This window comes from Pseudophryne corroboree, chromosome 1, assembly GCF_028390025.1.
Source record: "Pseudophryne corroboree isolate aPseCor3 chromosome 1, aPseCor3.hap2, whole genome shotgun sequence".
NCBI classification, from domain to species: domain Eukaryota; kingdom Metazoa; phylum Chordata; class Amphibia; order Anura; family Myobatrachidae; genus Pseudophryne; species Pseudophryne corroboree.
In genome coordinates, this window is record NC_086444.1 from 195590309 (window position 1) to 195607249 (window position 16941).

General features: G+C 44.4%; 1 protein-coding gene across 1 annotated transcript in view; it reads left to right on the forward strand.

Moving 5' to 3' along the window:
- Positions 1 to 16941, forward strand: part of ADGRV1 (adhesion G protein-coupled receptor V1) — a 1000765-nt gene that overhangs the window by 455896 nt on the left and 527928 nt on the right. Inside the window, exons 63-67 of the mRNA XM_063964002.1 lie at positions 422 to 560; positions 1053 to 1238; positions 7274 to 7506; positions 10804 to 10952; positions 11812 to 12013. Coding sequence (XP_063820072.1) covers positions 422 to 560; positions 1053 to 1238; positions 7274 to 7506; positions 10804 to 10952; positions 11812 to 12013 — 909 coding nt within the window. The remainder of the gene's footprint in view (positions 1 to 421; positions 561 to 1052; positions 1239 to 7273; positions 7507 to 10803; positions 10953 to 11811; positions 12014 to 16941) is intronic.

A 16941-nucleotide genomic window follows, 5' to 3' on the forward strand; every position in this document is an offset into this window, starting at 1 on the left:
GTTCGAGCCTGTGGAAGCAGAAACCCACTCTGCCATTGATTTTATACTGGCTGACGTAATTGTCACCATTAGTAGCAGCACTTGCACTAGACCCATGCCAGCTGCAAGAGATCGACCAGAAACAGGCTTCCCTTACTCATACACATGACTCAGAATTGCACGGAGCTTTAGATGTGCACCCATTATACTGCCACAACTAGAATAGGATGGACATACGCAAAGGTGAGCTAATTCACTTGTGCGCATGCGCTGTATGCAAACACTCGCCATTTGCGTCCATGTGGAGAGATCCATCTGACTCAGAATCAGTCCGTATATGTGATGTTACAACTTAAAATGTCAGATTAGTTTTCACATTTCCCCCCCCAAAAGGTTATCTTGAGAAAACACCTATTTGTGATCTTGAATTTTCTACCCTTAGTCTGGTTCGTGGTCCAGGGATTTTTGGAGAGGTAACAGTGTACTGGAACATTACTCCGGCATATCTAAGTGAGTTTGTTGAGGTGTCAGGAATGGTGACGTTGAAAGACAGACAGTCTGCGGCTGTTGTTCATATACAGGTAGGATGTATGTTTATTGTAAAAATTCTGCATTCGACATGTCATGGAATCATTATGTTAGATCAATTTATTTATACTCCTTAGTCTAAAAAAGAAGTGTATTTTATGAAAGAGCCACAGCAAGGGCATGTTACACCACACAATAGTGCTCCTTATACACATTACACCACACAGCAGTGCTCCTTATACACATTACACCACACAGTACAACTCCTTATGCACCGCACACCATGTTCGCTATCAGTCACAGGTGTGTACAAGATAATCACACTTCTCTCCCGTCGCTGCAAATGTGCCGATGATCTAAGCGGCTAGAGGTTGTTTTACCTTCATGTAGACAGGCAGGAGATGATGTGTATATAATTAATAATGTGCTTTGACTTTATGCAACTTAATAAGTGTTTATCAATGAAGAACGTGAAATAACCACTTAATTCTAGGGTATGTGTGACACATTTTATATGTATCATATATCATCTTTGTGTCATTTAGGCTCTTGATGACAGCGTTCCAGAGGAGAAAAGCTCATATCAGTTTCATCTCAGTAGAATTAGTGAAGGAGGAATAATAAATGAATCGGCTAGGTTTGCCAATATCACCATGGCTTCCAGTGATTTTCCATATGGACAGTTTCAGTTTTCAAGAACATTGCTGCAAGTTTCAGAGGAAGTAAAATGGGTAAATAGCCATTGCATTTTAATATACAGTGTTTCTTTTGTTCTGTCACTTTTTTTTTTTTTATCTTAGGAAGGTGTTGGACTTTTGATACCTAATGATCATTTGATAATTAACTGAGAAGCCCAAGAGTGATTTTTCCATGTTTAGATAGTTCCTCCTTATGTTAGGCAACTTCCTTTCCCCACCAGCATATGTCTTAGCACTTTAAGGTCACCATTGTTTCCTGACACTTGGCACAAAAACATTGCCTTTGACAGATGCCGCAGTAAGTATCAGAAATGAGATCTAGACCGTTGTTGTGCACAATGTTAATTTATTCAGCAGGCAGAAACATACAATCATTCCTTTGCAGGTAAACAAATACAGATCAAATATTTCATAATCTTTAATACACACATAGGTTGAAATTTTATATATGTTATTACTGTTTTGGATGTGCAGTACCTCTAGAGAATGGAGAGGTCTGTTTAGTGTACAGGGTTTGACACTAGCACACAAACCGTAACAAAACTTGCCAATTTCCGAATACACGCAAAAAGGAATTGTAATGGATTTTTCTTCCTCCGTCCACTAGGGGGCACAGAGAACACTGGATATAGCCTGGAGAGGAGACTATGGGGGGAATTCATATATTCGAAAAGTCAGTTGGGTGCCTGTTTTTTCTTGCCTATTAGATAGAAAAAAAACCAGACACCAAACTGACTTTTCAAACATTTGACTTCCCCCTATGAGTGCCAGTTACAACTTTCTTTTCCAGCATGCTCAAGCTGCCTCTCCAGCATACCCGCCCCCCCCCCAGCCACCGGCCAGCAGTTTTGAATTCAGTGCCAGCAGGATTGGGCATCATTTTAGATGGGGCTTCTATTAAGTGGTCCCCCATAGTTATTTTAATGTTTTCTTATTTTATTTTTTATTTTTATTACTGAGTGGTCTGTAAAGTGTAGTATAGGAGGCCTACACAGACGCTTCCAACACCAGGCATTGGCAGCCCCGGTGACTGTGTTGTGATTTCCACCATGGTACTCTGGCAGCTTAACAGCATACCCTCCACCACTCCCAAACTTCCTGCATAAACCGCATCCGGATGCATGGAGACAGGGAAGCGCAGCAGCGGTGTGGATAAGTGTCAGCCAGTTAATCTGTATGCACACTGGACCACCAGGGTGGTTTGGAACAGGACACTGCTGCTGCCATTGTCCCTGGGGTTTTTTACCTAAGGGGAAGTCAGGCACATCTTGTTGGACCCTCCCACACTCCCGAGCATGCTTCCAATATAGTTGATAGCCAGCCTCAGACTTGCTCCTCTCTATCTCTCCACCAAAGATGCTGGGCAGCCATTTTAACTCACATGCTGCCACATGCGTCCGGGTCGCAGCGGCTGCGTGTGATGTCACGTAGCTGCCGTGGCCCGCCCCTGCAGCAGTACGGACACGAAAAAAACAATCACATACTAGATATATATGTGTAGCAGCGCTAAATGATAGACAGTTACGATAAATAATTAAAAAATTTATTTAAACATAAAAATTCATAACTAGTAAAACATATTATGTATATGCTCAGGACTCCTTTCAATCCTGTACAATTATGCAGGGCCACCCACTATCAATTATTCCAATCAATATGGACAGTTCTTGAAAAATGATATAATGGTCTTGTAAAGCGCTTGTAATTTTGAGGTAACGTTACCAAATTGTGACCGCTGGAGGAAAGTTGCTGTCCACAGCCTGTATATTCTGGGAGTGGGGTATCCTCACAATGGCGATGCGGTATCCAAAAGCAATGGATGGTTAACAGACCAAAGTGTTGTCCATTAGGAATTTTCCATAAGATGAACGCGGAAGTCCTGCTGACGGGGGTAAGGTAGTCCTTCCCCTGACGCGTTTCACTGTTCTCTGACAGCTTTAGAACAGTGAAACGCATTAGGAGAAGGACTACCTTACCACGCTATTTCGCGTACAGCTCTGGTGTCTGCTTGGGTAACTAATGCAGTTAGCCACTGGGCAGAGGAATTTAAGGAGTGCCTTTCTTCAGGTGCTAACTGTAAGGACATGTTACCTTTAGTAGCGCATATTAGGTCAGCAAGCTCCTATCTAGGGGAAGCTGCTGTAGAGGCTGGGGTCTTGGTCTCTAAAACCTCTGTGTTGGCAGTGGGAGGTGGAAAGCCCTTTGGCTACGCACTAACAAACTGATGCTAACTCTGGGAAAAAAAAGGTCTTGCAGGCGCTCCCATACTTTGTGTATATATTTTTGGGCAGGAGTTAGACAAGATTGTTGCCACATTAGCCGCCTAAGCCAGGACACTTTTTTGTTCCCTTTGTCCTCAAGGAAAAGCCTGAGCCAGGCATCATCTAGATACCAGGGTGCTTCCTCAAAGGGATCTAAGCCCTGAGGTAAACAACCCTGGGGCTCTAGGTAGTCCCCTTCCAAACCAGCCAACATGCCTACTGCATGACAATACAGCATCCATCCTGGTGGACCCCAGGGTGGGAGGCAGGCTCTGTCATTTGCCAAAGTTTGGGCAGGGACCTCGATGGTCGCATGGGTCCGGGGCGTGTATAGCACTATTCTTTGACCTTTTAGACACCTCCTTCAATGAGGTTCTTTTTTCACTGGATTTCCAGAAGATCCAGGAAGGGCAAAGACTCTCAGGGAGTCAATTCCCTCCCTTCTGGCCTCCTAGGTCATAGTTCCAGTACCCCTGTCTCCATAAGGTAGTGGGTTCTACGCAAACCTCTTCTAATGCGGAAGCCAGATGTCACGTTCTGGTCTATAATTAAACTGTTATTTTCTGGTCCTAAGGTTTCGTATATAATCTCATTGTTCCATTATCCTGGCCATGGAACCGGGGGAGGGGCGGTTATATGGCGTCCCTGGACATTCAGGATGCGTATCTATACATCCCTATCAAAGGCACCCATCAATGCTTTCTCAGGTTTGCAATCCGCAACGGTCGTTACCAGTTTCTGGCGTTACCCGTTAGGCTGTCCATTGCTCCTCAAGCCTTCATGAAGATCATGGCGGTAATGGCAGCGCATCTGCATTGTCAGGAGGTCAAAATATTACCCTATTTTGATGACTTGTTCCTCCTGAGCCAGTCGACGGAAGTCCGGTCATCCCACTTTTACTTGACAATGGATATTCTGCAGTCTCACCGCTTGGCAATTGACGCAAGTTCTCCTTCACGCCATCTTAGGAAATTTTGCACTTGGAGCTCAGATGGATTCTCGCACTTAATGGGACTTTCTCCTGTGGGGCAGCTTCCGAGCCCTGTACTCCAAAATTTGCTCCTTCCTGGCTCTTCACAGGGTACCATTCCTGTATTCAGATACTGAGGTCGATGGTCTCCACCTCCAACATGGTGGAGTATGCCCAGTTCAACTCGCACCTTCTTCACCTGGAAGTCCTGGACCAGTGGAACAAGTCCCATCTTCATATCACAGCACAGACAGACATCATCTTGCCGATGGTTCGGCATTCTCTTCTGTAGTGGCCAGTCCGGTCCAACCTGGACAAAGGCTGCCACTTCTGAATCAGAACTTCCCATCTTCATATCACAGCACAGACAGACATCATCTTGCCGATGGTTTGGCATTCTCTTCTGTAGTGGCCGGTCCGGTCCAACCTGGACAAAGGCTGCCACTTCTGAATCAGAACTGGATCCTGCACACCACAGATGTGAGGGTGGGGGGCGTCTCTTGTCAGCGAATGTTTCAGGGTAGGTGGTCAGCTTGCAAGAGACTGCTCCCCATCCATGTCCTAGTGTTCAGGTCAGTATACAATGCCCTTTGCTTGGCTCAACCTCTACTGCAGGAACATGCAGTGAATGTACAGTCAGACAATGCAATAGCGTTCGCGTACATCAACCACCAAGGTGGCACTCACAGCCACGGCGCCATGAAAGAAGCTAGGCACATCCTACGCTGGATGGAGTTTGATCATCCATCTCTGTCAGCGGTTTTCATACAAGGTGTCCATATCTGGGAGGCGGACTTCCTCAGTCGTTAGGACGTCCATTTCTGTGAGTATGCTCTGCATCCAGACATCTTTCAGTTGCTAGTCGGCCACTGGGGTCATCCACATATCCATAATGTTGTCCTCTCAGCATAATCATTAGCTGCCAAGATACTGTTCTCGGATCAGGGATCCCGGTGCTTTCCTTGTGGAGGCTCTGGAGGTATCGTGGATGTTCGTTTTCGTCTAAGTCTTTCCTCCCATTTTGAAGATCCTTTGAGTTCTTTGCAAGTTCTAACTAGAAGGAGTCACAATGTTACTAGTTGTCCCAGATTGTCCTTATGATCTCCTTGGTCTTTCCATCATTGCTCCCCTACAGCTTCCTCTTTGGTGAATTATTCTGCCTCAGGGATCGTGTTTCCTTCCGGATCTAGCCTGACTCATTTTTATGAGTGGCTCTGGGGACATCTATCTTGAGATTGAAAGACTTCTCTAGGAGGATTATTATAACCATCATGCTCAATGCCTGTAAGCCGTCGTCAGCTCAAACTTATCACCGAATTTGGTGGGTGTACTCTGTAGGGTGTTCTGCCAGGGGTTTTATTCCCCCGACATTCCGAGTGTCTAGACTACTTTCCTTATCACAGTCAGGGTTGGTCTTTGGACTCCATCTCTGGTATTAAACAGTGAAGATGTCTAACATTTTTAAAGGGTGTCCTACAAGTAAGTCACCGGTTTTTCCTCTGGTGGCTCCAGTGGATTTGCCTTTAGTTCTACAGTCTACTTTGTTGAACCTTGGAATCGGTGGATTTTCGTTTCCTTGCAGGGAAGGCTCTTTTCTTGCTTGCCATTTCGTCAGTCCTGTGGGGGTGTCCAACTTCAGTGACTTATCTTGGCGTTCTCTCTCTAATTCATGCTGATCGGGCAGTCCTCTGCACTCATTTTGGTTACTTGCCCAAGGTGGTGTCCTGGTTCCACATCAACCAAGACAGCGTGGTACCATCTTTCACAACTTCTCTGTAAGAGTACACTATGGATGTGGTGAGAGATCTCTGTGCTTTTGTAGACAGGACCCGGGATGTTTGCACGTAGGATTCTCTCTTTGTCCAGCTTTCAAACAGACTTTGGCCAAATGGCTTCATCTTACTATTCGCCTTGCCTATTCTATGGAATCTCCACCCGGGGGTAGTGACTGCTCATTCCACCTGCTTGGTTTGGTTTTCTTGCATAGTTCTGCATGGGGCCTCTATAGAGCAACTCTGCAAAGCGGCTACGTGGTTGTCTGTTCTCGTTTATTCGCATTGATAATTTTTGAGCCTTTGACGCAGCCCTCGGGCGTACTGTTCTCAGCGCAGCTCAGGAGCGTCCCCGCCCATGAAGGTGCTTTAGAATGTCCCTGTGTTCTCTGTGCCCCCTTGTAGACGGAGGAAGAAAATGGGATTCATGGACTTCCCTTGTTAAATTGTTTACTTCACGTCCATAGGGGGCACAGGGCATCCATCTTGACGCACCTGGCTTGCTGGGATAGTTCCTATATGCCAGTATTCAGGTCACTCTATTGTGATTATGTCTGCGTGTGTGCCGGTCTTCCTTCTCCTTCTCCTCGCTCCTGCCGTGGGCTTGCTACTTACAGTAACTGGTGCCAATGGCTGGGTGCGGGGTATGCTGGAGAGGGAGCCTGAGCATGCTGGGAAAGAGAGTTGTAGCTGTTTGGTACCCAGACTCTCCTCTCCAGGCTATACCCAGTGTTCTCTGTGCCTCCTATGGAGGTGAAGAAAAGGATTTAATAAGGTAAGACCATAAATCCCATTTTACCTCAGAAGTAATCCTATAGTATGTTTTGTATAAGGAGTTATATTTTAAGTATTTGTTTTTTCTTTTGTTTTATATTTTGTACCACATTTTTTTTTCAATGTATAATGACATTTTATGTTATGGGAAGTGTATCCCTTGATATCTATCTATAGTTTCTGTTGTGACCATAACCTATAAGATTTATGTAAGGATAGGCGTATGGAGATAATTGATTGATTGATTGATTGATCCATATTTCTCATCCTTGATTATATCATTTTTAACAGGTAAATATAACCATCACACGATCTGCTGGAGTATTTGGTGAAGTTGAGCTAAGATATCAAACCATGCCTGGATCTGCACTGAGTGACCTGGATTACACCAGCATCTCAGGACAAGTTGTATTCAAACCAAATGACACATTGAAAAGTGTTTCTATAGAGATAAAAAATGATTTGCTACCAGAAGGTCCAGAAGATTTTTTTGTGATGATCACGGAGGTGAAGCCTGTAGGAAGGTAAGACAAACTTTCCAGCTAGTGAAATATTGAGTATAGTACTGCATGTGCTTTTCCACAAATGTGAGAGGATGGTGTAACATCCCTCATCATTCAGCCTGGACTTCCTGTGACTCATTCCTGGGACTCCTTCTCCCACACTAGTGATATCCAACCATTGCCTGAAGAGTGCCATATACTGTATACATATGAGTTATATTCATGTGACTCAGCCAGTATTTATATGTATGTACAGGAATAGAAAGATTTGAAGGTCAAAAATATTCAGCAGCGCTGATTTAGAAATGACCAATGACGTGGTAAACTCTCTATCTTACTGTAATATAGTTGGTCATTTTGTGGGTTATGAGTGTATTAAAGTAATAAAATTTAGCTATATCATTTATTTTCCCAGTTTACTAAACATAACCAGTGTCATTTTGTGGTATTTAGGGCTCACTAGTATATACACAGTCATAGGAGCCCTCTATTAAGATGAATGTAATATACTTATATATACAGATGTGTCCTCATAAATCTAGCCTCAATACAGCATGCAGTGGGAGATGCCTGGTGTGAGTGAACTGACAGGTCCTGTGCAACTCTGCCAGTGTTGGGCGTCTTTTTTTGCCAGAAATGCGTCATATTTGCAACCTGATGTGACTAGGATAACTTTGATATGCAACACTTGTACACCTGTGCGCAACTGAGTCTGTACTTAAAGCACAATGGAGCTTGGCATGGAAAAAAGCTGCAGCTGCTACATTGTAGCACTGTGTATGCAGATTCAGAGACTCAGTCACGCACAGAGATACAAGTGTTGCATATCAAATTAACCAGCACAGTCTCCTCGTGCGTCCTAGTCACATTGGCCCTCATTCCGAGTTGTTCGCTCGCAAGGCGAATGTAGCAGAGTTACACACGCTAAGCCGCCGCCTACTGGGAGTGAATCTTAGCTTCTTAAATGTGCGACCGATGTATGCGCAATATTGCGATCACAAACGAGTTAGCAGTTTTTGAGTAGCTTCAGACTTACTCTGCCTGTGCGATCAGTTCAGTGCTTTTCGTTCCTGGCTGACGTCATAAACACACCCAGCGTTCGCCCAGGCACACCCACCGTTTCCCCGGCCACTCCTGCGTTTTTTCCGGAAACGGTAGCGTTTTCAGCCACACGCCCCTAAAACGCCGTGCATCCGCCCAGTAACACCCATTTCCTGTCAATCACAATGCGAACGTCGGAGCGATGAAAAAGCCGTGAGTAAACTTACTTTCTTCATAGTAAAGTTACTTGGCGCAGTCGCAGAGCGAACATTGCGCATGCGCACTAAGAGAATTCTCACTGCGATGCGATGAAAATCTCCGAGCGAACAACTCGGAATGAGGGCCATTGTGAATAAGGCACATTTTCAGCAAAAAAGACTCCTGATACTAGCAGAATCTTACGGGACCTTGTGTACCAAGATGGGCTGTTTTGCACGACTGCAGCAAATATGTATGAGGATACATCTGTAGGCATTGTAGAAGGACACACTTTGCCTCTGGTATCTGTTAGTTCATTGCTTTTCTCTGTGACAATAGTCTGTTGTAGCCAGCAATCACAGCAGACACATACTGTATTCCTGCACCCAGAGAGTAATACATAATGTTCTTGTCTACACACATCACAGTTGCCAAGGGAATAGGCTATGGAAAAGCGGTTTCTTCTCTTGTTGTCCTTTAGTACTCCTGTAGCCTTGCATTGTTTTCCAGTATGCTTACCTTAAGCTCCCCCTAAAAGACCAGAAACACTTTTGTCTAGGATCTGATTGTATTGTATCACTAACAATAATAACATAATAATAGTTTCTCCTTGCTTATACTAAATGTAGTAAATATATTTAATACACATATATTAACGCTAGCTGTTCTACCCGTTCTTCGCACGGGAGTTTTGGATTTTCACGGTTGTTAATATAAATAAGTGTTAAAAATTTGGTAAATCTATAGAGCTGTACATTTGAGATGTCTTAATGTAAGTAAATATGAATCCGTGTTTCTTGGCGTTACCCGAGGAGCACCCGTAGTAGATACGGTAAAAAGTGACAGGACAATTTTTGTAGTTTATTAAATTCTACACACTGGAGGTGCAATCCAAACTTTGATCCAATTGTCCGTTTGGGCGTTTTCGTTCACGTAACGCAAGCCAAGCATCGGAAATGACGTCATCAAGTCAACCCCCTGTTCATCCCCTTAGGGGAGGTTTATTAAAATTCTAATTACCGTGTATACTCGAGTATAAGCAGACTTTTTCAGCACTTTTTTTGTGCTGAAAAAGCCCCCTCGGCTTATACTCGAGTCAGTGGGAAGGAGGGACACGGAGGTCACAGTGCGTGCCACTTCTGTGTCCCTCCTGCGTCTCCGGCGGCAGCGGCGGGTCTATTAAATGAAGTACCCGTTCGTGAGCTCTGATTGACTAACGAACCGGCACTTCATTTAACAGACCCGCCGCCGGAGACGCAGGAGGGACACAGGAGAGGCGCGCGCTGTGCCCTCCGTGTCCCTCCTTCACAAGACAGCGCGGGAGCGGCGGAGGGTAAGTTATACCTGGCACTGGGGGAGCATATTTGGCACTTGGGGGGGGGGGGGGCATATGTGGCACTGAGGGGGCATATCTGGCAGTATGAGGGCATATTTGGCACTGTGGGGGGCATATCTGGCACTATGAGGGCATATCTGGCACTGTGGTGGAATATCTGGCAGTATGAGGGCATATCTGGCACTGTGGGGGCATATCTGGCACTATGAGGGAATATCTGGCACTGTGGGGGAATATCTGGTAGTATGAGGGCATATCTGGCACTGTGGGGGCATATCTGGCAGTGTGAGGGAATATCTGGCACTGTGGGGGCATATCTGGCACTATGAGGGCATATCTGGCACTGTGGGGGCATATCTGGCAGTATGAGGGCTGTGTACGGCTAGAGCTGCATTTCCCACCCTAGGCTTATACTCGAGTCAATAAGTTTTCCCAGGTTTTTGTGGTAAAATTAGGTGCCTCGGTTTATATTCGGGTCGACTTATACTCGAGTATATACGGTACGTAGTTTTCCTACAGTATTTTCCACCTGAAGAATACCTATGTTAAATTTCAGCTTCCCAACATATCGGGAAGTAAAAGAATTAGTGATGAGTGAGTGAGTGAGTGAGTGAGTGAGTGAGTGAGTGAGTGAGTGAGGGCTTTCGCATTTATATATAGATTGCAATACCCATTGTGGGATTTTGTATTGTATTTATACATCTTACAGATATGTTTATATGTTTTTATCCATTTTTACGCAGGAGCTATGACTTTACTGTCAGAGAGAATGGATTACAGATAGATCAACCACCTGTAATAGGAAACAATTCCATTATCCGCATCATTATTCTTATAAATGATAATGCAGAAGGAGTCATAGAGTTTGATGCACAATTTATTACTCTCCAAGGTAATTTTATTGTTTTCTTTGTAGCTCTGAGAAAACGCCAGAGATTTTGCAAATGTATTTATTTTCTAAATAGATGACCTTTCAGTAAAAGAAAGCGCTGATTTATTTAATACTGAGTACTGTTAATTATTATGCTTAATGTTGTGCATTTTATTTATACTATTTGCTGTACTTATTTTTTGCTACCTCTTGTACAGTAATGATTACACCTTGTGCCCCCTAACAAATTAATGATAATGGGGCATATGTATCAAAGCTTGGAGAGAGATAATGTGTACAGAAATAAACTACCAACCAATCAGCTCCTAACTGTCATTTTCAAACACAGCCTGTAACATGACAGTTAGAAACTTATTGGCTGGTTCTTTATAGCCGGGAACACATCAGGCCGATGGGCAATTGTGCCAAACTCCCTTCGGCCCAGCCCATGTCAGAATGCTCGTACACATTACATGATGTAATGAACGACAGAACAACATCTCGTTCCATACTTCAATACACTGCATTGGGTTTTATGGCCAACCAGAAGATGTCACATGCGAACCGCAGATGCATACAATCATAGGTACACATTAGATGATCAGCACGATTTGTTATTCCGATATGGCAAATCGTGCCGGTATAGTGTTTACCCATCCTATCTCTCTCCACTTTATCACTCTCCAAGGCTTAGTAAATCTCCCCATATATCTCGCTCCACTTTATATTTCTCCACGCTTTGATACATCTTCCCTAATAATAATAATAATAATAATAATAATAGTAATTATTATTATTATTGTTAATGGATGAAACAGTTCATCATTGCTACCTAATGTTCTATTATACTGAAAATAGTTCTACACTTCTCTTTCTCCAGTGGAAGAAGATGTTGGGATAGTATTGATCCCTGTACTGAGAACACGTGGAACATATGGATATGTGACAGCTGATTTTATCACTCGTGGCATTTCTGCTTTGCCCAATGGTGTTGACTACACAATCTCTAATACTTCAGTAATATTCCAGCATGGACAAAATCACAGTTTTATCAACGTTTCTATTATTGATGATGAAGAAAGGTATTATATGTGTAGCCAACATTTACATTAGAAGTACTGTATATAAATACCCAGGATAATAAAGTAGGGTCAAGTGCAGTATAAAAATCTATTTTGCTCATTTATGATATCATTGCATATCATTACGGGCTGGATACAGGATGCCAAAGGTCAGAAGACCGACAGCAACATGCCGACGCGCAGTATACCGACACCTTCTAGGTAAGTATTCTAACCCTCTTCCCCTATCCCCCTAACCCTGCCTCCTCGCAACCTAACCCTAACCGTACCCCCTTAGTGCCTAAACCTAGCCCTCCCTCCCCGCAGCCTAACCCTAACTGCACCCACTTAATGCCTAACCCACCCATGTTAGTGCATAATCCTAACACCCCCTCCCCCCCGGTGGCCTAACCCTAACCAACTCCGGCATACTTATGTTCAGGGTTCCGGCGTTGGCAGTGTGAGCAGTGTCGGAGTTCTGGTGCCGGTCTTCTGACCAGCATCCGGTTTCCGATATCACGAACTCCGGTATACAAAACGCATCCCATCATCACACATAGGAATTTGGAATCTTAGTGCATGAAGATAGCTGTTTGGCCGGTGCAATAAGCAATATTAGAAAGGTGATTTCATGTCAGTTGACACTTCCAGATCTGGATTAAGGTCTATGGTAGAGGCAAACACGCAGGATTTGTAAAGGGGGGTTTCCATCAGACAAATTTCCCCACGACTTCCTTAGAAGCAACGTCAAATATCACAATGAGATTTTAAGACTTTCTATGTGATACGTTTAATTTGCCAGCTGTCGTTATTCCGGCGGTCAGGATACCGACTCTGGAATCCAATGTTGCCAGCCGGAATCAACAGGGCAGCAAGCCAACAAAGGGGACTGTTAGCTCTCGCCCCGCTGCCAGCATTCTGGAGGACGGAATGCCGCTGTCGGGATCTTGACAGCCGGCATCCCGTCCACCAGTAATACATACCGAACCCTTTTCTACACCTCACTTGCTATATGCTACGATTTTAGACTAATATATTTGTATCTTAATCAAGTAGCTTACAGTAATTTTACATATACTGTACATCATTTTGATATCATTATTTACTCTTTATATTTAAATAATGTATTCAACTAGTTATGTTCCCATTTTTTTTTCTTGGTGCTATGAACCTTGTTAATTTGGCTAAAAAAAAAAAGGCAAATAGCATCACTGTGCTAAATTATATTCTAGTGCTTATAATAGAGATATATACATATATATATATACATATATATATATATATATATATATATATCTGTTGCAATAAGCGCGGCACTGGGAGACTTGTCAAAATGCAGTGAAGAAAAATAGTGCTTTATTCTATGTTTCGGGGTCGCTGCCCCTTCGTCAGGATACCATACATTACAAACATCAGTGTTTAACTACCTTTAGTGTAAGAGGAGGTTCACACCGCTGCCAGCCGCGCTGCCCGGGTTCCGGGTCCTGACGTCACTCTGCCCACAGGAAATGTCGCGGCTCCGGTCCGTCCAGCCGGCGCTCTGGGGCTGATGGGATAGGTAACCATAGTAACATGAATACACAATAACAAATCTTTATACAAACTGTCTCTATACGTGAAGTGTTAGCATTGTAATATAAACACACATTACTAGTCATTACCATCCAGTTTCAATCAGTGACATAATCTAAAAAGCAAAACATATTAAAAGAACTGCCGTATTTGTAAAGCAACTACAATGTGGCCATACATAAAAGAATTCTAATACCATTGACTAATCCATCCTTCACTCGTATAAGACATGCTCAATTATCATTACTTTAATAAAGGAAGAGACTGTGCTTACATTCACAGAAAGCATTTAAGGCTCATAGCTTCATTTAGTCCCTTAGGATACAGCGTATTGAGGGTATAGATCCATTTTGCTTCAACCTGAAGCAGTTTTTTGGACCTATCTCCCCCTCGCAATGAACACGGGACCTGGTCTATTATTTTATAATGATGGGTCGCCATTCCATGCTTGGCTAGCATAAAATGGCGAGCCACAGGTTGGTCACTAGTCCCTGACCTAATGGCCTCCCGTATTGCATACCGATGCTGCGCCATCCTCGTCTTGAAGCCGCAGTCGGTTTTGCCGACATAAGCCAACCCGCATGGACATGACAACAAATAAACGACAAACTTGGAATCGCATGACAATGGGTACTTGATGGAATTTTTTTTACCCGTATGGGGATGTTGGAAAGTGTCCCCCTGTATAAGGTAACTAGAAGTGGTACACCCACTGCACCTAAAACACCCATTCCTACGTTTCAAGAAGTTCTTAACTTGGTGTTCTCTTCCAAATTTAGATATGTCAGTTTTAACCACAAAGTCCCGTATACTCCGACCTTTCGAGTAGCTAGGGAGTAATCTAGACTGGAAAGCTTCTCCCAGATCCCTGTCTGAAGAGATAATTGGCCATAATTGTTTAGTACGTTTAGCTATACGGGAGCTGCTAGTATTGAATTGTGTAACCCAGGGGAATCTCCCCTTTAGTTGTTTTTGAGCCTTGGGTTCTAAAAGCTGCTGCCTCGCTATACCTAAAGCTTTTTGTTTGGCTTGCTCCAGCAAAATAGACGGGTACCCTCTCTCTCTAAATTTAGTTGTCATCATCTCCAGTTGTTTATCTCTATCTGTCTCCGAGTTGGTAATACAGCAGACCCGTAAAAACTGGGAGAAGAGCAACCCCCGAGTTGTGGACTTGGGGTGGAAGCTGTCAAATCTTAACAGGTTGTTCCTGTCAGTTGTCTTAGTGTACAGTTTAGTGTTGATAGCCCCTTCGAATACTGAAATACACACATCAAGAAAATTAATCTGTGTGTCATTTATTTCCATAGTAAACTTAATGGGGCTGGACGTGGCATTATGCGCTTCAATAATATCTATCAGCTGTGTTCGGGCTCCCTTCCAAAAAATCAACACGTCATCTATAAATCGCTGATAAAGACATAACTGAGAAGAAATCATACTATTCTCAAAAAATATCTCCCTTTCAACCTCCCACATAAAGGAATTGTCAAATGCCGGGGCCACTGCCGACCCCATGGCACAGCCCGTACACTGGATATAAAAATTATTATAATTTCTCTTACATCCTAGAGGATGCTGGGGACTCCGTAAGGACCATGGGGTATAGACGGGCTCCGCTGGAGATAGGGCACCTAAAAAGAACTTTGACTATGGGTGTGCACTGGCTCCTCCCTCTATGCCCCTCCTCCAGACCTCAGTTAGATCTTGTGCCCAGAGGAGAATGGGTGCACTGCAGAGAGCTCTCCAGAGTTCTCTGTGGAAAAATAATTTTGTTAGGTTTTTTATTTTCAGGGAGTCCTGTTGACAACAGGCTCCCTGCATCGTGGGACCGAGGAGAAAGAAGCAGAGCTGGCTTGTCAAGTTGGGCACTGCTTCTAAGGCTTCTGGACACCATTAGCTCCAGAGGGAGTCGGAACACAGGTCTCACCTGGGGTTCGTCCCGGAGCCGCGCCGCCGTCCTCCTCACAGATGCCGAAGATTGAAGCCGGATAGAGAAGGCAGAAGACATCTTAGGCGGCAGAAGACATCAGATCTTCATGAGGTAAGGCGCGCAGCGGTAAGCTGCGCGCCATTGCTCCCAGTCACACACACACAGAGCAGCACTGAAGGGTGCAGGGCGCAGGGGGGGGGGGCGCCCTGGGCAGCAATAAACCTCACATTTTGGCACAAATACAGTTGGATTAGACTGCGGAGGCAGTAAATCTATGATCCCCCGCCATTTTATTGAAAAATCACTGGGACCGAAGCCCGCCGTCGGGTGGGCGGGGCTTGATCCTCAGCACTAACCAACGCCATTTTCTCCACAGAAGCTGCATGAGGAAAACGCTGGCTCCCTGGTCTCTCCCCTGCTGAACACACAGGCTGGAAAAAAGAGGAGGGGGGCACATTAGCGACGCAGTGAGTGGGAATTGGCATAATATATATAAAAAAGCGCTATCTGGACATATTTTTTCCAGAGTTTTTAAGTGCTGGTGTGTGCTGGCATACTCTTTCTCTGTTTCTCCTTAGGACCTGGTTGGGGTTTTGTCCCCTTATAGGTTAATCCCTGTGTGTGTGGGTGTCGGTACGTGTGTGTCGACATGTCTGAGTTGGAAGGCTTCTCCAAGGAGGAGGTGGAGCAAATGAGTGGTGTGTCCCCGTCGGTTGTGCCAACTCCAGATTGGATGGACATGTGGCATATGTTGAATGCAAGTGTGGCATCTTTACATAAAAGGCTTGATAAGGCTGCTTAGGGGGGACATCAGGGGGTCCATCCTCAGATTGGACCGACTCACAGGGCCCGTCAGGGTCTCAAAAGCGTCCCTTAACACAAGACACTACTACCGACACGGATTCTGATTCCAGTGTTGACTATGACGAAGTAAAATTGCACCCTAGGGTGACTAAAACCATTCAGTGTATGATTGTGGCAATAAGGGATGTGTTGCATATTGTGGATGAACCCTCGGTCCCCGACACAAGGGTACACATGTTTAAGGAAAAGAAACAGATTATTAACTTTCCCACATCTCATGAATTAAATGAAATCTTTGGAAAAGCTTGGGAGACTCCGGATAAGAGACCGCAGATCCCCAAAAGAATTTATATGGCATACCCTTTCCCTTAGCAGGACAGGGAGATTTGGGAATCACCCCCCACTGTGGACAAGGCCCTGACGCGCTTGTCCAAGAAAGTGGCGCTACCGTCTCCTGACACAGCGGTCCTTAAGGACCCTGCAGATCGCAGGCAAGAAACTACTTTAAAGTGTATTTATTCTCATACGGGTGCTGTGTTAAGACCGACAATTGCGTCGGCATGGGTGTGTAGTGTAATTGCAGCTTGGACAGAAGAGCTGACAGATCAATTTGATAATATGGATAAGGATACTATATTCCTAA